The following is a 22,208-nucleotide window of genomic DNA, read 5'->3' as shown; positions in this document are numbered from 1 at the left end:
AATGCACTCAGGGTTTAATCTTTCACCAGATCTGTGAAGGCAACGTTCTGGGGCATCACAGCAAAGCTGAAATCTTGATTCATTACTCCACAGAACTCTCTGAAACCAGTCTGAATCACAGTTCCTATATTCGGCCAAAAAGTGCAATCTGTCCTGAATGTTTTTCTTAGATAATAGAGGCCTCTTAGCACACCTTATTGAGAAAAACCAGCATCAGTCAACCTTCATGTGATGGTCCTTCTGGAAACAGTCTTGTTTTCAGCAGTTCTGAACTCCTCTTGACAGGTTCCACAGACTATTCTTTCTTTCCTGGAGAACTAAGAATTTCAGTCACCTGTCATCTTTACTTGTAGTGGCTCTAGGGTTGCCAGATCCCTTCTTCCTTACAGTAGAATCCGTTTTCTGGAACTGTAGACCTATTCTCTTTATGGTAGGCAGAGAAATAGGGATGTTCTCCTTTTTCAAGAGCTTGTGGATTTCAGAATATGTCTTGTCTGCTTGACGAAGACAAGCAATTAGATTTTTGTAATATCCCCATCAGCATGGAACTTCTTTCTTTTTTTGTATATTGAGTCGAGGCTCGTGGAAGAGCGAACACATATAACCTATAATAGAGGGAGCGGGAGACAAGAGGGAGAGAGAGAGAGTGGAAAGCACAACAACAGTAGAGGACAGGGTCATCGGGAGATCTGTGGAAGGGAGAGGGCTGGGGTGGGGTACACGGTATAAAACAAATGGACACTACTAGGATTTTCAGGAAAGAAAACAGAATTTGAAAAAGGTGGATTTGGGGTGTATTAACAGGGGAAGAAAAGATCAAGGTTTTGGATGGGGGAAGATAAGAAATGGTAGTGAACAGCTGTTTTGAATACCTGGAGGGAAGAGTGGGATTTAAAGAGAGTGTCGGAGTTTGTTCCAGAGGCAGGAAAAAAGAGGAATGAAAGAGTGAAGGTGAGCAGCGAGTCTTGATTTTGGCAGTTTCACCAGAAGAGGGGTGCTGGCAGAGCTTGTGCATCCTAAAGGAATATTTGGGGGACAGAGCACAGACAGAACAGGTGGAGCTAGGCCGGAGAGGAGTCGGTAGAAGACAGAAAGACCACCAACCTGCCTGTGGTGAGATAGTGAAAGGCTCTCAGAATCAGGTAGGAGATACCAACGATTCTAAAAGCCATGGAGCCATTTATTTGGAGGCATTTCTAAATTGAAACACAAAAACAAGACACACTAGCAGTACAAGTCATAAATTAAAGCCATTTTGGCACTACATATGCACTAAACAGTCAAAAAACATGACAACACCATAAAAATGCATTGCAGATCTTTAAAGGTATACTTCTACCAGTAAAATATTTTTTATGGCATATGTACTGTGCATCTATGGCTCCAAGTTTGAAAAAAACCCAGCTTGGTTCATTTTTTTTGCCCTGGAGTGTATATGGACAGAATCATCGTGGAAGATTCGAGAACCTAAGGAGGGAGTGCGCGGGTGCTTATAAACCGACATTTGGGAAGGAAAGATGAGAGCTTTCTCCACAATTTGCATGACACTATCTCTTTAATTACAGGGATTACACATGCTTATGCTGTTATGCACTTTGAAATAACTATTTGGATATATGCCACACTTTCCCTCGAGACCAGATCCATAACAATGCATTCCCAAACAGCGGTTAACCAAAATAACAAAATACAATAATAAAAAAACAAGACCGAAAGTCTAACAGCGGCGTAGCCGGGCTTGTTTGATACTTTAGTTGAAGAGGAAAGTATGACCTGGGTGGAGATACCAGTTAGCCAATAATGTAAGTATTATTTTTTTTTGAAGTTCTGTAAGTTTCTAAGCTGTTTGTCACCATGGAAGTGAAGAGATTGCATTGAGACACTGGTTTATTCTATACGTTTCGAGTCAACAATGAACCAACCATACACCGCTTCAATCCAGCAACTTTGCAGTCATGACAAAGGGATTGCAGTGTTACGATTATATTTACGATTTTATTATTATTATTAACGTTATTATTATTACGAAAACGATACTGTTGTATTAAGAAACCTGGGCTAATTTGTCAGAAGCACCATGAAGGTGAGACATGAAGGCATGAAGCCTAAGGCCTATATGTACTGTGCCGTTGGAAGACCCGTAAACGCCTATGCTTTCGATATTTGATGGTCATTTTAACAGTCGGTTTGTTTGTGTTTCACACCGAATGAAAAACGTAACGTTAGAGCATGGCGATTGTGATACATGACAGGTTCGACGATATGTTCGGTCTGAACGGCATAAAAAAAAATGGCGGTGTGGAGTCAGCTATCGTATGCCGTCCGTCATGACATAACAGATGTAATCACATCACGTCACCCTTGTCATGTGACCAGATCCTCAGCTCTAATTGGTGTACATTTGTGAGGGACATACATACATATATACGGACAGACAAACACTGTTCTAGATGGCTTTGCCCTACGGGCTATGCTGTAAAAACCCGCTCTTGCTTGACACTCTACCAACTGTACCAACAGCAAACCAGTCAGTCTGGCATCGTTGGCTACCTGGGTCCTCTCTGTTGAGACTGAAAACTGTTCCTGTGCTGGAACAGCTCAAAAGTCTCATTTCCCCCTACCTAAACCCAGAAAGTGTTCCTGCATAATGCTTTTGAATCTCCTTCCAGCGGGTGGATCAGATTGTTGGTCCAATTAAATAATTATATGTGCAGCCCTGTCATCACACACTCATCATATCGTTGAGCAGTGAATGCTTTACCTTGTCGTCAGCTCTTTACCTTGTCAGTTCTTTACTTTGTGGAATTTTCATCACAAATGTTTCAATATTTGCTGAACACCTTTCTAAAGCAAATGTTACTTCGAATTGCAGGAAACTATACACATGCAGTTTGGGAGCATCATTTAAAATTTGGGTGTGTGATCCCATTACTTTTCAGAATACAGTGTTTGTGTGCAAATATGTAGATGGATTTTCATGTATGCACTTTATTTTAGTTAAATTGCAGAATATGACATTTCAAAGATAGCATAAATTTCTTCACTTATCATTAAATTGCAGGTGTTGGCATTACCAGAAGACGAGCAGGCTTTAATCTCAACATACAAGTACGTTAGTGGAACGAGGAATGTTCATCCATATCTCTCCGCTATGGTTAACTATGCCCAGCCCGTCAAATTTCCAGGCTTTGCCATTGCTGAGGGTAAGATCTTGAAGATGACTGTTGCTTTGCAAGTTACAGATTATATAAATGTTGGTGCTTCTTTAAGACAACTGTCGGCACAACAAAATATATTTTCTATAGCACAAGATCAACCATTCAAATATTCCTCTAATAATTATATTGTTGCAACGAGTCATTGGTCTGGAGGTACACACACTCACCCCTAAGCTCTGTCTAGCCTGGATTTGAATCATGACCCAGTTATAAACAGTCATCCTGGTGTTTCCCAGGCAGCGTATCTCATCAATGTGTGTGCCATCCGTTAAATCGGGCATCCAATCTGCCAACATTAGTCGGTGGACGTTAAAGATCCCACGGTGTCCTTCACGAAGAGTAGGTGAGCTAACCCCTAACAAAAATAAAGCTAACCCTAACCCTAACACTGGCAACCTGAACAAATTACAAATTCCTGCCCTACCTACTGTGGGGAGGGCAATGGCAAACCACCCAGTATAACCCTTGCCAAGAAACTGCTTCAGTAGCACCGATGGTCTGTGACAGATTTTGGAACATCAGAATCATGTCATTGGTTGGTGCTTGTACTATAGAAAACACATTTTGGTATGGCTGTATCTACTTTGAACTGTGTTATTATGGCTGTAAGTAGGTTGCTGTGTTGTCATTGCCATCATTCTGGCAATTTATCCTGCTTCTTCAGCGTGTTGATATTAAAATGTATTATATAATCATACTTGTAGAACCCACATGAGTCATTTGTTTCATTTGTTGAAAATTGAGCCATATAGACACGTGCTCAAGTCTACTTGCATTATTGGGTAAAATGCCAGGGGCATAGAAAAGGCCCAATTATATAAGGGTATGTGCCATGTGGCAAAGTCTAGAAAAGAAGGGACATTCAAAAAAAAATCTCGTGTGCATGCTGGTCTACCCTTGTGCTCTTAGGAGGAACCAAGTGATTCTCCAGAAGAGTTCATATAAAGGGGCGCCCCACATCTGGCAAATAAAATGCATTAGCTTATTAATTCAGCTGTATGAATCAAACTGGCGCTCCTTTAACCTTTGATTAACCCAAAGCAGACACATCTGTATTATTTGTGTGCAGGGTAGGGGCAGCTGAAGTGAGGGAATTAAAATTGATAAAAGATCAGAGATGATAGTGGAGATTAAGCAACAGGGGGAGAAGTGAAAGGAAGTTGGGAGGAGATACGAGTAAAATGATGGAAGGAAATGGGCATTTTATGGGGCGTTGGTGGAGGGGGTGGGGTTTGGAAAAAGTTTCAAAAATTCTGCCATTGTTTTTCATACATAAGTACTGTATATGTCCCTGAAATATAAAATACCATGGGCTTGTTTACCTTGCACCTTCAGGGCAGGAGGGAGTGGGCAGAGCAGCCTTGCTGCCACGTAACAAGCAGGCCGAAAGGGAGGGAGATCGATACACACGTTCAAAGAGAACGTTCCAGCGGATTTCCCGGAGAATAGCTGCTGTAGTTCAATGAATCTCCAGTGGCATTAATGGTCGAGCAGTTACGGTCATTAATGAGAATTTTTTGGGGGAAAAAAGGTGAAAAGAGATTAATAAGTTTACGGCTCATTGCTGAGTGAAGTTAAACTCAAAGAAGAAGAACCTACAATAAGTTATCTACAAGAAGGGTAGCTGCAAGGAGCCTGGCAATTACAGACCTATCAACCTGACTTCTATAGCAGTGAAAATTAACAAATTGATCTTCCGGGACAAAATGGTTGAACACAAGACTTCTATCAACCTCTTCTCCAATTGCCAGCATGGTTTTGGTCCAGAAATGTCATGTATAACCCATCTCTTGTGGCAACCTGAGAACTGGACATGCTCACTGGATGAAGGTACACCAGTAGACGTCATCTTTTTAGACTTTAGGAAGGCCTTCGATGCTGTCCCTCATGAGAGGTTGATGCAGGTCAGGCCTTATTCCAATAGGGGTACCACTTAGCACATTGCTGGAATCCTTTCTGACACGTCGACAGCAGAGGGTCAACGGAAACGAAGACAAATCAGACTGGACAGATGTCTGCAGTGGGATCCTCACAAGGATGTGTACTTGGTCCAACTATGTTCGCTCTATTCATCAACGACCTGCCGGACACAATGCTGAGTCGCATACAGATATATGTTGATACGAAAGTCTATGGTCCAGCCTTAGATGCTGCAGCTACATCCATATTCAAATTGATCTTAACAGTGCTATGGAATGGCCCCTGGACTGGCAGCTTTACTTTAATGTTGTAAAGTGCAAGGTCCTTCGTCTAGGCGGAGAAATACCTGTCAGAACTATAACCTGGGTGATTCAGAACTACTAGAGGTACCTTACGAGACTGATTTGAATGTCACCATCGATACCAAACTCCTTTCCAAAGCATGCATCGACACAGGTGAACATGGCAAATAAAACCCTAGGCCTCATAAAAAGGACCTTCACAAACATGGACGAGGAATCTTTGCCAATACTCTTCAAAACCATAGTACGGCCACTACTTACTGCGGTACGGAAATGGAGCATGGTGCCCTTGATTGTAGCAGGCATCAACAAAATGGAGAAAGTCCAGTGAAGAGCTACGAGGATGATCCCCGTGCTGTCCAGGAGCGAATCCGCTAGCCAGGTAGACCCAGGTCAATGATTCACACCAACAGAGTATTAGTATACACGAGGTCACACACTCAAGCTCTTTGTAAAAATACGTGTTTACGTCTAAATCTCTTAAATTGGGATGTGTTGCGTGAACGCCAATTCACCTTCACGTTCACCCCTCTCACTGCTCCCCCAAGCCTTGAAGGAGTGAGGTAAATGAGCCTCATGTGCAGAGATAGAATGCAGCACATAGTGATGTGTAGGAAGGTGGTGGTTTGTTGCGTTTGATTGGTCAATCAAATTATTGCCTATCACATGAATCAGACATCAGTTAAATATGGAGAGAAACGTGGTATTCTACCAAGTGACCTTCACTTTAATTGTGTGTGTGCTGGTGAATTGGACGATACAAACATAGGAATAAAAGGAATATGACGGCACATTTCATATTTGGAGCAGTTGCAGCTCCAAACTTGCAACTATTGCCGGTAGACGACCATCGAGAAGCAAAACCTGAGCTGCAATCAATGTACGGATAAAACTTGTGCAATGTTGGTCTCACATCTTTGTGTCCACAGAGTACGGTATGTCCCACAACATGTCCTCCTTCTCCGAGTCTGTTGGCCTCGGCTATTTGAAGACACACGCCATAGAATTTGTGAAGTATCCTTGCCTATGCCAGCTTCCGAATCCCACCATAAGTATTGCTTTCAGAATACTTTCAAGGATTATTAATAATGGTTCCCATAACAACAAAGACAGTAATAATAATGTTGTATTGTTGTTATTGCACTTTTTAAGATTGTGTCATACAATGTTAAACTAATGTTTTCTTTACAGTGAAAAAAACACCATTACATGTCAAACTCTCAGCATATTGTGTTTGAATAATTCCAGTACCGAAGACATGTGTGCCAAGCAGTCAGAAGTGAGACATTCTCAGTTGCATAACTATAATGATGATAATCATGACTTTCATTGACGACTTACGAACAGCTACAACAAGCGTCAGATGAGTAGGATTTACCCAAAGGGTGGTCGTGTCGACTCCAGCAATTACATGCCACAGATTTTCTGGAATGCCGGTTGCCAAATGGTTTCTCTGAACTTTCAGACTTCTGGTATGCCTTCTTGCACACATTCAATATGCCACTTCCTGGGGGAATATCGATGTGTAAAGCAATCTCAGTTTCCTGCATCACACACTAAAGTTTTGCTTTTTGGAAAAGTGTTAGGCCACGTGTGACTGAAAATAGACAAACTATGCAAAGCAATAGATGAGATCTCGTATCACTGATGCCAGCTACATCGTCAGCATAGGTAATATAAATATGTGATTCTTACACCTTCTTCTTTCATGTGCAGCACATGGCTATGTTGTCCGCTACGAAGTGTCAAGCCCATTCTTACACCTTATAAACCAGTGTGACAGGATGATGCAAAGGTGGCGTACTACCCTTTTCCAAAGGCAGGGTATATCATTGCAAAGTGCTCCATTCCGCGGAGGGACGTTAAGTCGGGTGTCCCGTCTGCTAGCATTAGTTGATGGACGTCAAGGATGCCACGGTGTCTTCATGAAGAGCAGATGAGTTATCAACGACACCTTGAACGAATTACAAATTCCTGCCACCTTTATACTTATAGTCAAACGCAAGCCTGTCCAGCTGGTTTGACAGACTTGGGCTAAACATATTCCCTGGGAAACCCATAAAGGAGTGAATAATTAGACCCATTAAAATAGTAATAGCGGCAAATGATTACATAGCAATGGGAAATTAGACTTCGCAAAGGGAAATGTCATTCACCTGCATCAGTCAGCCTGCATCAGTCAGCTTGCATCAGTCAGCCTGCAGCAGTCAGCCGGCATCAGTCAGCCTGCATCAGTCAGCCTGCATCAGTCAGCCTGCATCAGTCAGCCTGCATCAATCAGCCTGCATCAGTGAGCCTGCATCAGTCAGCCTGCATCAGTCAGCCTGCATCGATCAGCCTGCATCGGTCAGCCTGCATCGGTCAGCCTGCATCGATCAGCCTGCATCGGTCAGCCTGCATCAGTCAGCCTGCATCAATCAGCCTGCATCAGTCAGCCTGCATCAGTCAGCCTGCATCAATCAGCCTGCATCAATCAGCCTGCATCAGTCAGCCTGCATCAGTCAGCCTGCATCAGTCAGCCTGCATCAGTCAGCCTGCATCAATCAGCCTGCATCAGTCAGCCTGCATCAGTCAGCCTGCATCAGTCAGCCTGCATCAATCAGCCGGCATCAGTCAGCCTGCATCAGTCAGCCGGCATCAGTCAGCCTGCATCAGTCAGCCTGCATCAGTCAGCCTGCATCAATCAGCCTGCATCAATCAGCCTGCATCAATCAGCCTGCATCAGTCAGCCTGCATCAATCAGCCTGCATCAGTCAGCCTGCATCAGTCAGCCTGCATCAGTCAGCCTGCATCAATCAGCCTGCATCGGTCAGCCTGCATCGGTCAGCCTGCATCAGTCAGCCTGCATCAGTCAACCTGCATCGGTCAGCCTGCATCGGTCAGCCTGCATCAGTCAGCCTGCATCGGTCAGCCTGCATCAGTCAGCCTGCATCGGTCAGCCTGCATCAGTCAGCCTGCATCAGTCAGCCTGCATCTCTCAGCCTGCATCAGTCAGCCTGCATCAGAGATCCCAGGCTGCTGCTTGTCTCTTTTGGGAAATTCCTTTCACTAACTTGTGACAGAATTTTTTGATCAAGTAATAAAACTGGCTGAAAAAAACAAAATCAAATGAAAAATAGATTACATCGTTAATACATAAGGAACGGATACTGACTCGTACAGCATCTCCATTTGTAAAAAAAAGCAAGTGACGGGCACGCAGCTTCGTAGTTTGCAAACGACAGAAACTGCGAATTCATTTGAAAGCCTCAGGATTACTCTCCATGAAAGCGACTGCTGCAATATAAAGTGCTCATTTTGATGATTTTAAAGATTTAAATGATTTTAATGCTTGTTGAAATCCGTTATTCATATGACAAAATGTCTGGTCGCAGGTTAGTACAGTCCTAGAATTGGTTTTGCAAAGGTTCCATGGTGCAGGCTGACAGGTGAATGGGATTTCCTCTTTTCGATGTAGTCTGTGATTCCCCCATGGTTGGTTACTAATGTGTGAGAATTGGCTTATTTATAAGACTTGCTTGGGGAGAAAAAACACAATTGCTCATGCATAAATGAAAATGAAAACTGACATCAGTACAATGGTATAAAAACTAATTTGCACATCGTTAATCAATAGAACATTTTAATTAATGCCATTAATAATACTAGGGCATGCCCGTACTATATCTATATCTAAAATTATATCCCCCCCCTCTATTTACATGAAATGGTTTGGTCCAAAGCGAACGGCTTGCGAGTGGTGACAATCCCCCCCCTCTATTTACATGCAATGGTTTGGTCCAAAGCGAACGGCTTCCGGAGTTTGGTAAAGAAATCGCCATCGCGTGCACAAACGCGCAGGAAAGCGAATGAATCGCAAATTCGTTTTTATTAGTTGTAAAACATAGTTTAACGCCAACATAGTTTGCAAACGTGAAATAAATGAATACGCTCTCAAATGTGCCATCCGAGGCAGAGTGTGCCCGCCACGTTCGGCACACGCGATCGTTCGCTGCTCTCTGATTGGTTGAATCGTTTTTTGGACATAGCTCGGTAAGTAATTGTCCGATTAATATGAAACCTTGAAAAGGCACATCCTCGGGTCCCCAGCAATATACCTGGCAAGTTAAAAGTATATCGGACCCGTGGTTGTCGAGAAACAGCGGTCACAGACAAACAAACGTACAGACAGACAGAGATTACTGGAATTATAGATAGACTAGGGCATTGCCCGTACTATATCTATATCTAAAATTATATCCCCCCCCCCTCTATTTACATGAAATGGTTTGGTCCAAAGCGAACGGCTTGCGAGTACGGTGACAATCCCCCCCCTCTATTTACATGCAATGGTTTGGTCCAAAGCGAACGGCTTCCGGAGTTTGGTAAAGAAATCGCCATCGCGTGCACAAACGCGCAGGAAAGCGAATGAATCGCAAATTCGGTTTTATTAGTTTTAAAACATAGTTTAACGCCAACATAGTTTGCAAACGTGAAATAAATGAATACGCTCTCAAATGTGCCATCCGAGGCAGAGTGTGTCCTCCACGTTCGGCACACGCGATAGCTCGCTGCTCTCTGATTGGTTGAATCGTTTTTTGGACATAGCTCGGTAAGTAATTGTCCGATTAATATGAAACCTTGAAAAGGCACATCCTCGGGTCCCCAGCAATATACCTGGCAAGTTAAAAGTATATCGGACCCGTGGTTGTCGAGAAACAGCGGTCACAGACAAACAGACGTACAGACGTACAGACAGAGATTACTGGAATTATAGATAGATACTTGTTGGAGATTCATGCTGGTAATATTAGTGCATGTTTGTCATGTGTGTTTGTAGATCTGGCCATGCAGCTGAATCAGGGAAAGTTTGAATATAATGGATCTTGTGGGTAAGTACTGTTACATGGTAGGGGCTGGAGGGTGTGCGGATGGAGATAATCCACAGCTAGATGGTGCTAAGAATAGTATGGACCGTGTGCCGAGTAGCTTAGATTTACTCTTGTGTCAGAGATCTGTCAGAAGTAAGTGGTATGGTAAGATGTGCACCGATGACGCGGTGATGGAAAAGCTGAAAGCAGAATAGGGTAGGATGGTATGATGTAAACCTTCTGTGCAGGCAAGGCCAGGTGGAGGACCCAAGAAATTGATCTTAATGCATCAGCTGCGTTTAATTTAAATATTATTTAAATATTATTTAAATATTTAAATTAAATTATTAAATTAATTTAAATGCATTTAAATGCATTGCATGCATGCATGCATTTGCAATGCATGCATTTAAATTAATTTATTATTTAAATATTATTTAAATATTATTAAATATAATTAATAATATTATTTTTAAATATTATTCAATATTAATATTAGTAAATAGAATTTTTAAATCAGATGCTAGTATCATTTTATTACAGATCAGTGTTATGTGCTCCTCCCCAAACCCCGGTCACGGTGTACCTCCGAGCCCCGAGAGGAGTCACGGCAGAAAGATGTGTTATTCTGTGTGTCAAAGATCAATGGTGAAACCACACCAATTGTTACCAACAAACAAGTATTGTATTAAGGTCACACAAAAATAACAGTACAATAACAATATTAATCAATTATACAACCAATATATCATTCCTATGATGGTACCATCATATTCATACAATGTAACTCACTGTGCTCCAAGTGAGTGAAAAGAACATTCCCAATGTCTCTATGCCGGCATCAAGCCAAAGTCAATCCACGCTCCAGTGATCGTCAGAACGATGTCGTATCGAGACCAGAATCCCGCTCGGTTGACAGTCACACTGCCAAAGATGGGCAAAGGTGTCCTCAAGAGGCGACTGGGAAATCACACCTTCGGGTATGGATGTTCAACGGCTCCCCACACGGCGAACCGCAAATTCCCACTCGAAATCCACGTTACACATGCAAACCAGGCTAACGGCTGGATGCGTTGAAATGGTTGGAGCGAGGTGAAAAACCTGGAGCGATGCGAAATCGGGCACGAGGCAAAATGGCCAACCGGCCCGTACTCGAGATGTAACGGCACTCCAGCGATTCTCTTCGGAATGAACCGCAAAACCTGTCATGCAGGTTTATCTGTCACAGCGATAACAACTCTGTCGCAGGAATCCCTTTCCCAGGAAACCCAAAGTTCACTTGTGACCCCCGTTCGCCAGTGTTTGCTCAAGACCTCAAAGCAGCTTGGCTTCTTCTCCACCTTACTCGCTCCGCCGCTTCTTCCTCTTCCTATTCTTTTCGTCGTCCAGTTCCCGATCCGGTTTCCGGTTTCTTTTAAAACACTAACTTTTTTTACCTTTTGAAAACAGCTATCTCCAATTCACTTAAACGATAACAATATAATAGTACATGCAACCAAAAATGTTTACAGTGGATGAGAACCACAACGGAAGTGACGAATCCATAACATCAGGACACAGGGACCCTCAATGTAAAAATAAAATACAAAAACTTAATAAAAATGGAGGCCATCTTGATGACGTCACTTGAACATGTTCCCCCAAGGGGATTCTGGGTATTTTTGGTGTGTGAAGTAGTCAGGGCCCATACTTTATTTTAAAAATATCAAAATTAGCTGGTAGGAAGCTAGTTGCCACTTCACCCTCATTTTCATGCTCAATCTGCAGCCCTATTAGCCGGGCGTTTGATGCAACAGTACACTCTATCAAGGATGTCCGTTTTTTGTTCAATTCTCAGCCAACAAAGAAATGTTGATCCAAAAATTGCCCAGCATTGCTGCACGATATAGTCAGTTTCACTATGTTAACAAATATAATTTCGTTCAAAATTTTGGGAGATCAGCAAACCTGTACATTTTTGGAATCATCAGAGCATGGAGAATCCTAAAATCAATGTTGGCATTTGCACAGACACCTGCATGGCTGCCCTTTGGGATTTTCAAAATGGCCGCCATAAAATACATATTTTGCGCTATCTCGGCTTCTAGTCAACCTAGAAACTTAATTAAATATGCTAATCCTATGTTTTCTGGGTCAAGGAATCCAATAAAGGCCTCAAAATAGTGCTCAGGATTATAGAAAAGGAACAAACAAAGGTAATTGAAAACCATTGTCTTTATATTTGTGATATAACTGTATTACATAATACATGATATTGCAAATCCTTTGAAGTTATAGGTATGGGTTTATAAAGGAAGAAAGCAGCCTTGTTAGTTTCAGATTGAACTATAAGTCCTATACACAGGATCTACTAGGTCTATATCGTTCAGGTATATGCCTTTACAGATCTTCATCACTGTCCTGAGTGTCATTTTCACAAAGGTGTCTACGCAAATGCCAACATTAATTTTTGGATTCCTCATGCTCTGAATATTCCAAAAATGTATAGTTTTGCTAATCTCCAAAAAATTTGAACGAAAAAACATAGTGAACCTGACTAATACTGGTTCAATGCCATTTGAGAAACTTATTAGCTCAATGTTGGACTTGGTTGGCACCTATTGCTGGCCAGAAAGAACATATTAGCCCAACATGCCACCTATTGCTGGCATCTGGCCTTTCTCTCCAAACTCTCTGCCTTTGGCATAGGCCTACTAGACAACTCTACTCTCGAGTTACTCACTTCCTCTACTCTCATAGGCAATGTGTGACTCTCAATGGAATCTTTAGATCTCCTCTCCGTGTCAAGGCTGGAGTGCCTCAAGGCTGTGCTCTCGGCCCTATTATATTCCTAATCTTCATCAACCATCTCTCTGACTCTGGAAAATCCTCTTTATCTCTTTGCTGATGATTACACCCTATGCCCTGACATCCTTCAGATAGACATGGAGCAGCCTCTTTCCTATCCTCAGACCTTGGCAAAATCACAAACTGGTGAAACACTTCGTATATGTTTTTTATTTTTTATTCCTGAGAAATCCCACACTAACTCTCTCTCTCTCTCTCTCTCTCTCTCTCTCTCTCTCTCGCGCCCCCTGCTGGTCGTTTGTATGCTGGTTGTACTGTCATGGCGTCTGCTTGTGGAGGCCTGTGAGTGCTCTGTGTTGTTGCTCCATCCCCCCCCTCCCGTTTTCCCCCCTCTGTGTCCTTGTACCTGTTTGTGGAGTCTTCCTGGTGATTCCCATATACGTTGAGACGGGAGAGAGAGCCGGAGAGCACAGGGTGATCGCTGGTAAGGGTTCGCCGTTTTTGGGCGTCGCCCGATCGGTGTTTGCTCCTTCATCTTAAACCTCTATTTCCTTTTTTTCCTTTCGTTTATCCTTCCTTCAGTTTGTTTTGTTGCCTCCCTTTTCCGAAGTTAGGGAAATCGGAGAGGTCTGATTGCTTCCCATTCCCGGAGTTCGGGTAGGGAAGATTGTATTATATATTCACCCTCCCCGAGTTGGGGAGGGGTTGTAAGTGCAGCTGTTCCAGCATGGCAGCTGCACTATCTCGATTTACGGCCTTTCAGAGCCTGACCCGTAAGCACGGGTTCTTTTGTGTACCTCCGGAACGTGAGGTTAGTGTCGAGGACGTTGTCCTCGCAACCGGTCGTGTTGTCGGGATCGACAAGGTTGTTGCCGCTTCACGGATGAACAAGCGGATCGTTATTTTTTTGTCCGACGTGGATTGTGTCCCACAAATTGTCGAACAGGGTTTGACAATCGATCCAGATTTATTTGTAATGATTTCCCCACTAGATAGCCCAGCGATAAAAGTCGTGATATCAAATTGCCCCCCATTTGTATCCGACGATGTACTAATTAAAGAGTTGTCCCGATACGGTACCATCGTGTCTCGTATCTCCATGATTCCCTTTGGGTCACGAAACAACGATTTAAGGCACGTGGTTTCATTCCGGCGGCAAGTGTTTATGATTTTAAAAAATTCCCAGAAGGATTTAAACCTTATAATAAAATTAAAACATCAACAGAACGAATATACAGTGTACGTGTCCACCAACGTTCTAAAATGTTTTGGCTGCGGACAATTTGGGCATGTTAAGCATGACTGCCCCCGAAAAGAGAATTCTCCACAAGTGCAACCTCCCCTCCGAACCGGGAATAAGCAACCCCCCCACCTTCCCACCACCGGTCCAAACCCTTCCACCACTGACCCAAGCCTTCCCACCACCGAACCAAGCCCTCCCGCCGCCGAACCAAGCCCTCCCACCACCGACCCGAACCTTCCCACCATCGACCCAAGCCTTACCACCACTGATCCCAATCTGTCCACCACCGACCCAAGCCCTCTTACCACCAATCCAAACCCCCCCGCCGTACCCCCTTCCCCTCCCCTTGAAACAGGGGCCCCTCCCTCTACTGAAGGATCTAATTGCAGCCATCTCCTGTTAACTATAGATCTCACCCCCCAGGCGACATCGTCCAATCACAGCTTGTTGCCTGCTATAACTGATCCTACCTCTCCCGCCGTGGTAGCCGATGGGAATCCCCTCCCGATGATCACGTCCTCCCTCCCCCCCCTCCCCCCAAACCCTTGCAATCTCTTCCCACTAACCAGGACGAGTTTCAATTAGTCTGCCCAAAAGGAAAAAGACATCTGCAAACAACAGATGAAAACGGTCATCTCTTTAAAAAACCTACAACTGAAAACCGACAGCCCCCCCTCTCTGGCCTAGATTTGTCCCTCGTCACAGAAAATCGTTTCTCGGTATTGGAGGACATAGATGTGGATGAATCCTCGCCCTTGTCTACTGACCTAGAAACTGATATGGTTGAACCGCAAAAATTAGTACCCCCCCCCTGCTCCCCTGAAGATGCCCTCCCCGTCCCCCCCCCCCTCTATGGACTATGCCCCATCCGATAACGTGGAGGGATGTGATGACGGTGAGGAGATAAATGATGAAAACCAGTGTGACACACCATCTGAGCCATCTGATATAGATGACTCTGTTAGTGAATGTGGTAGCCTCAAGGAAGAAGAAATCCCTCCAATCCCTCCCTCCGAGATAAAAAGGTTTCTTAAGGACACATTCCGAAAAAGGAATGTTGTAATAGAAACCTTTTTTCCGGAGCTACCTGATTTTATACATTCCGCTAGACTGATGGTAAAACGGCCCCACGTTTTTAATTTCAATTCCTCCCAACGTCACCGTTTAAAGAAGTGGTCGCAAAAAGCTAAGAATGAACTGCTATCAAAAAATTGAGTGGTGGTCACTCCTCCTTATAGCTGTAATGAGTTTTTCCATTTGTAGCTTGAATATTAACGGAGGATGTAGCTCTGTCCGCAAAGTTCAAGTAAGGGATTTTTTATTACAGAAGAAAGTTGACATTGCCCTCTTACAAGAGACCCATGCCAACGACTACTGTGTCGCAGAGTGGTGTAGGCTCTTCCCCGGCCTGTCCTTCTTTAGTAACGGTGACTCCCGCAAAGGCGGTGTCGCAATAATTCTTAGCCCCTCCTTTTCGCCTTCATCGCTTAAATTCGACGAAATACACAAGGGATCCCTAGCATCCCTAGAATTCCACTACTGTGGAAAATTCTATACTATTTTTAATATCTATGCCCCAAGTACGCCTGTAGCTCGGCGAGTTTTTTTTAATGACCTTGGGACACACCTAACGTCCCTCGACAGCCAAAACGCCCTAAAAAAACCGAGACAATCATGTTTGTATGGGTGGAGATTTTAACTGCACCCTTCAACCCCAACTAGACAGGAACAGTGCAGAGCCCCATCCTGCCTCCACAATCCCTCTCACCAAATTTTTAAAACAAATGAATTTGACAGATATATGGCGGGTACAGCACCCATCAATCAGGCAATACACATGGTGTCGATGCATTCAGGGTAATATTGTACTTGCTCGCTTGGACAAGTTTTATATTAATCCTTCACTTGAACGCCTCGTTCTGTCATCCAAAATTTGCCCATCAGGATTCTCGGACCACAGCGCAACATTTCTCAAAATTTCTGCCCCCTGCCCGAAACACAAGAGTGCTTTTTGGAAATTTAATAACAACTTACTTGATGATAGTACCTTTAAGGACATTTTTCCAGAAATTTGGAATATTCTGGTTGCCTCCCAAGGGAATTTCTCAAACCTCAGACAATGGTGGGATAATGCCAAAACGCACATCAGACTATTCTGCCAACAATATCGTGCGTATGGTGTTCAAGAGGAAAGAAAAACCACAACCTTACTTGAAGATGAAATCCTGGAATTACAGGAACAGCTTCAGGGAACCGCAAGTGTGAGCTACCAGGGAATGAGGCAACAAATCCATGGAAAAACGGCCTTACTGAATTCCATATCCGAAAGGCGAGCACAAAATGCTTTATTGCGCCTGAAGATGAGGTACATACACGACCTTGATGCTCCAACCAAATTCTTCTTCAGCCTTAAAAGGGGGGCCTCTTCGTCAATGATTACACGCTTGCTCCATGATGGGGAACTCCTTTATGAAGATGGCAGAATCAGGGAATGTGCCCGGAAACATTTTAAACAACGGTTTATGCGGCATGACATTAACCAGGATGCAATATCGGAACTTGTTTCTAACCTTCCAACATTGGCGGAGGATCAGAAGCAGCAGTTGGAGGATCCTCTTAGGTTACCTGAGCTCACCGCTGCCTTGAAGGCCTTAGAACCTGATAAAGCCCCTGGACTGGATGGGCTGACAAGTGAATTTTTCCAGTTTTTTTGGGACACCATTGGACCTCACCTACTGCGGGTATTGAATGAATGTTTAGAGGATGGACAACTGCCGTGGAGTTGCCGGAGAGCAGTCACCACCTTAATTCCTAAGAAAGCGGACACTCAACTTATAGAGAACTGGCGTCCTATTTCTGTTTTATGTACGGATTATAAAATTTTAGCCAAAGCCTTGTCTAATCGAATGAAACCTTTTATGAATGTACTAATAGGAGAACATCAATCCTTTTGTATTCCTGGACATACTATTTTTAATAATATCTTTCTTATCCGTGATACCATTCGGTTTTGTAACAATTTTAATATGAATGTTGGTCTGTTTTTTATTGACCAAGGAAAAGCCTTTGACTGTATTGACCACATGTACCTTTTTAGAGTTTTAGAGAATTTTGGGTTTGGACCTATTTTTATCTCGTACGTTAAACTTTTGTATTGTAATATATCCAGTGTTCTTAAAATTAATCAAGTATTGTGTAGCCCCATTGCTGTACAACGGGGAGTACGGCAAGGTTGCCCGCTATCTGGACTTTTATACTCTCTTGCCATCGAACCTCTTCTGCTCCAATTACGTACGCACATTTCTGGCTTCACTGGATCAATTCTTACCACACCGCTAAAAGTCTCTGCCTATGCAGATGATGTCTGTATTTATATAAAAAATAGTGCTGACGTCACTGCGGTGGCTCAAGCACTAAAAACATATTGTCAGGCTTGTTCAGGCCAGGTAAACTGGAAGAAGAGTGAAGCCCTTTGGATAGGACCTGGAGATTGCCCGCCAATTGTCCTACCAGGAGGAGTGAACTGGCAGAAAAGTGGCATTAAATACCTCGGTATTTTCCTCGGAGACAACACCTTTGAGCAACAGAACTGGGTGGGATTACCAGACAAGGTAATGGCAAAACTGGCCCGCTGGAAAGGACTTCTTTTTCAACTTTCGTACCGCGGAAGAACTCTCGTCATTAACAATCTTGTCGCCTCTATGCTATGGCATAAGATGATATGCCTACAACCGCCCGGGAGCCTTCTTATTACACTGCAAAAGAGCATTGTCGACTTTTTCTGGAGCGGGAAACACTGGCTCCAACCCCCCGTGGCATACTTACCACTCACTGAAGGTGGCCAAGGTCTTATTGATATCCGCAGCCGGATTATGGTCTTCCGGCTTCATATCGTGCGCCAACTTGTATATGGAGATGAAGCCCTACTCTGGAGGCCTCTGGCTAACTGCATATTACAGCTTACATGCAAGCTGGGTTACGACCGAGAACTTTTCTTGATGAACCCTCATCAAATCGATTCATCCTTGCTGCCCACCTTTTACCAAGGGGTGATGAACGCCTGGCAAGCCCTGTCCTTTTCCCGTGAAATGGCAACATACAACATGGAAATGTTGATGAATGAGCCCCTATGCTACAACCCCTTCCTGGAAAACAGCTTGAATAATAGGGGACTCGTTCAACGCTTTGTTGATGCCAAGCTGCTGCGAGTGAAAGACCTCATGACAGAGTCTGGGAGCTACCGGCTGAGTGCTGCCGCTGTGGCACAAAAAACCGGAATAAAATCTGTCAGGATCATCTCTCGGTTCCTTCAAGGGATATCCACAACGTATCGTAATACCTGCGAGGAACTTGGCCCTTCCCCCGAGGAAACAGCGGGTGACTTCCCCAAACTCCTAGTCTTCAGCCCGCCACTTAATCTGTCCCCTGGCCTGAACAGCCCTGATGATACTGCATTATCCCTTCCCGCCTTTCCAAAGAAAACTTTGTACAACGCGTACGTTAAAATTTTATACGCAAAAACATTTTCTGGGCACCCGAGGCTTCGATGGCGGGATGTTTTACCCCCAATACCCCCCAATTGCCCCAATTGGCGAAGTTTTTATCTTTTGCCTACTCCAAAGTATGTTGGAGATATTCAATGGAAACTTGTACACTGGATTTTACCTTATAATGTTTTACTGAACCGGTTTTCTACTGCTAACTCTAATCTATGCCCTTTCTGTGCATCCATTGAAACCCTACCGCATATATACCTTGAGTGTGAACGATTGCAACCTCTTTTTACATTCCTTCAGGAACGCTTTGTGAAGCTTGGTTCCCTCTTCAATCACAATGTTTTTATTTATGGTGTTTTAGGACCGTCTTCCCTTAGAAATGTGGTTTTAATGAATTTTTTAATTGGCCAGGCCAAGTTTGCAATTTATAAATCCAGAAAGAAAAAAATGGGAAACGCTTCTGACTCGTCATATGATGTACTGCTCACCTTTAAGGCTCTTGTAAATGCAAGACTAAAGCTAGAGTACCGGTTTTTTAAAATGAACAAGAATTTAACATGTTTTAAAGAAAAGTGGGTTTTTAATGATGTCATATGCACACTTGATGATGATGATTTGATAATAATTTTTCCTTGAGACCATTTTTATTGTGCTTTGTTTCTTTATGACTGAACATTACTGATTTTTTGTACTCTTGTAATAAAAGGAAGAAACAGTCAGTCTCTCTCTCTGCAAAAAGGACCATACTGCAAACCCTACCATCTACTTTCTTAACAACCCTTGAAGAAGAAGTTCAGTCACTCAAACTCTTGGGTCTCACTCTCATCCATGATCTTTCTTGGGCAAACCACATGTTCAAGTTCGTCTCCAAAGCCAGTCGCCGACTGGGCATCCTCCGTTGTGCAGTCATTCGTTGGCATGCTTGAACTCCTATTCACCGACCAGGCTTTCATCCGCAGCTTGCTGGAGTACTGCTCTCCCCTCTGGGCTGGTGCTCCTGCCTCACACCTTACTCAGCTAAACACAGTGGAAACAAAGGCCTTCAAGATCATTGGACTCTCCTGAGATGAAGTCGAGTCTATGGGCGTATCACTTCCCCATTGCTGACAGGTCGTTGGTCTCTCTGTCTTCCTCCTCTTCCTTTCTAGCCTTGCACCCTCTGCCCTTTCCATGCCATTTCCCTTCCAGATAACTGCAGGACACGTACGGTCCACCAGCAACTGCCTTCTAGTGAAACTCCCAAAATCCAGAAACACTGCTCATATCCACTTAGTTGTTCCTCTCTTTTTCCCACCTGTGGAACCAACTTCCACATTCTCTTTAATCTCATTCTTTCCTCCAGGTCTTCAAGACAACTGTTCAGCACCATGTCAGATCATCCCTCATGCAAAATTATGATATTCTCGACACCTGTTACCCTCTCCTCCACCAAATCCACCCCTGCATTCTTCCCTACCCCTCAACCTTAACCACACATCCCTTGTTTTCTGTCTCCATTTATTTTCTCCCTCGGCCATGCTGTTGGCATTCCCCCCTTCTCTTTCTGCTGTTCTTTTTGCTATGTTATGTCTTGATCTGTTCTGTGTTTAAAAAAATAGACAAAATAAAGGTTGAAATTGTCCAATTTATAGCTACTCTGATCATAGATTGAGTACTTGACTACATCGACTTTGTGATAGGAATCAGAAACTCTTTGAAAGGAAGCTCAAAGTCTTCAACCATTGGCCACTCTTTTTCAGGTACCTTCTCAAACCAGATTTCATGCGACGCCCGGATCGCACTTTCGATCCTTTTTCTGAAACTCCTGTCGACGGTGTCATAGCTGCAACCTGTTCTATTCAGGTAACTTAAATCAAGGCAATAGTAGATGCACAGAAAAGCAAAAGGAGATGAGGACAAGGCAATAAAGTAATAATTAAAAATAATAGCGTTTCATGGTATCCACTCATTCTTTTACTGTGTGTCCAATGACTACTAGATAATCTCCGGACAGTTTCTGTCAGACAAGAAGGTGGGAACATATGTGGAGGTGGACATGTATGGTCTCCCTACGGATACGATTCGCAAAGAGTTCCGCACACGTCTCGTCATGAACAATGGCTTAAATCCAGCTTACAATGAAGAACCTTTTGTATTCCGTAAGGTGGGTTATAATTATCACTGCTTGCGATTCAACACAGACATGAAACATGTAAAAATATTTGCTGTGAAGATAGGATGCTGTATTGCACACATCAGAGACATAGTACATAGATCCAAGTCTCAGGATTTTCACTTTCCATTATGGTCACTTTTGATGTTGCACTCATCCCCTACCTATTCCTTCCTTTACACCATTTTCCCCTTGCCCTACTTCCTATTCACAAACCCCCCTATTTCTCCTGCTAATTTCGACCTGATTATTTCCTCTCATTTGTTTCGTTTTCTTTATTCTCTCCTGTTTTGCATTTTGCCAAACAGTTTAATCAATGAAGAACCACCTTTAGAGGCCATTTTCCCCCACAGAGCAGGGGTTGGCCTTTTTCGGGCACCGTGGTCCCCTTTTTGAAGCAATGTTTTATGGCCAAATGCCCTTCCTGACGCCAGCCCTGTTAATCGCCTTTTGTGACACACAGGGAATTACCAGTGAGCTGGTACTCAATTTGCCGACCTCAGAAGGATGACAGGCTGAGTCAACCCCCCTGGTGTTAATTCAGCGATAAGACCGGGATTCGAACCCAGGATCCTAGGATCCCAAGCCGACACCCTAACCGCTAAGCCAACACAAGGCTCAATGGCAGGATTTTATTTATTTGTCTTGTATGGTTTAACACATTTCCTTATTTTGACGTGACGTTTGCAATAAAAATTTTAATCCGATTAGATGTTTTTTTTTCTTTCTTATGTTAAGTCATTGTAAGTACATTCCAATGAGGTTTATGGCTCGAGGAAGAAATATATTAAGGAGGTAAGAAGTGTTAAAGATAAGCACAATAAGGTATTTATAATACTGTATTGGGTAAAAAAGTAGGAGTGGAGGAAGTAAAGAAACAGCCAGAAAAATAAAGAGAAGATCAATCCAGAAAATAACACCCGAGAGTATTGAGGGAGGTGGTAGAGCAGATACGTGAGATGTTAGTTAACAGAGGAGATAAGTATGATGTTAACAGATATCAGCTCATTGGAGTCAGCACAGGTTCCAGGGGATTGGGATGTATCAAATATAAAACCATTATTTAAGAAAGTATCCAGAGGATGAATTGGGGAACTATAGACCTGTTTGTTTAACTTTCAAGATGTTGGAGAGGTTAATTAGGGATCGGATAGGGAACCATTTCGTTAAATTAAAAATAACTAAAGGCAGGCAGCAAGGATTTATTAAAGGGAGATCGTATTTAACAAATTGATTAGAC

The 22,208-nt window shown here is 43.3% G+C and overlaps 1 protein-coding gene across 1 annotated transcript in view; it reads left to right on the top strand.

Moving 5' to 3' along the window:
* The window catches only part of LOC137436614 (1-phosphatidylinositol 4,5-bisphosphate phosphodiesterase beta-4-like), a 159,763-nt gene that overhangs the window by 102,570 nt on the left and 34,985 nt on the right, over positions 1 to 22,208 (top strand). Inside the window, exons 19-24 of the mRNA XM_078786265.1 lie at positions 3,062 to 3,203; positions 6,370 to 6,454; positions 6,788 to 6,912; positions 10,260 to 10,311; positions 20,556 to 20,658; positions 20,795 to 20,959. Coding sequence (XP_078642391.1) covers positions 3,062 to 3,203; positions 6,370 to 6,454; positions 6,788 to 6,912; positions 10,260 to 10,311; positions 20,556 to 20,658; positions 20,795 to 20,959 — 672 coding nt within the window. The remainder of the gene's footprint in view (positions 1 to 3,061; positions 3,204 to 6,369; positions 6,455 to 6,787; positions 6,913 to 10,259; positions 10,312 to 20,555; positions 20,659 to 20,794; positions 20,960 to 22,208) is intronic.

This window comes from Myxine glutinosa, chromosome 11 (assembly GCF_964187855.1).
Source record: "Myxine glutinosa chromosome 11, kmMyxGlut1.1, whole genome shotgun sequence".
Classification (NCBI taxonomy): domain Eukaryota; kingdom Metazoa; phylum Chordata; class Myxini; order Myxiniformes; family Myxinidae; genus Myxine; species Myxine glutinosa.
This window is presented reverse-complemented; position numbering and strand designations above follow the sequence as displayed.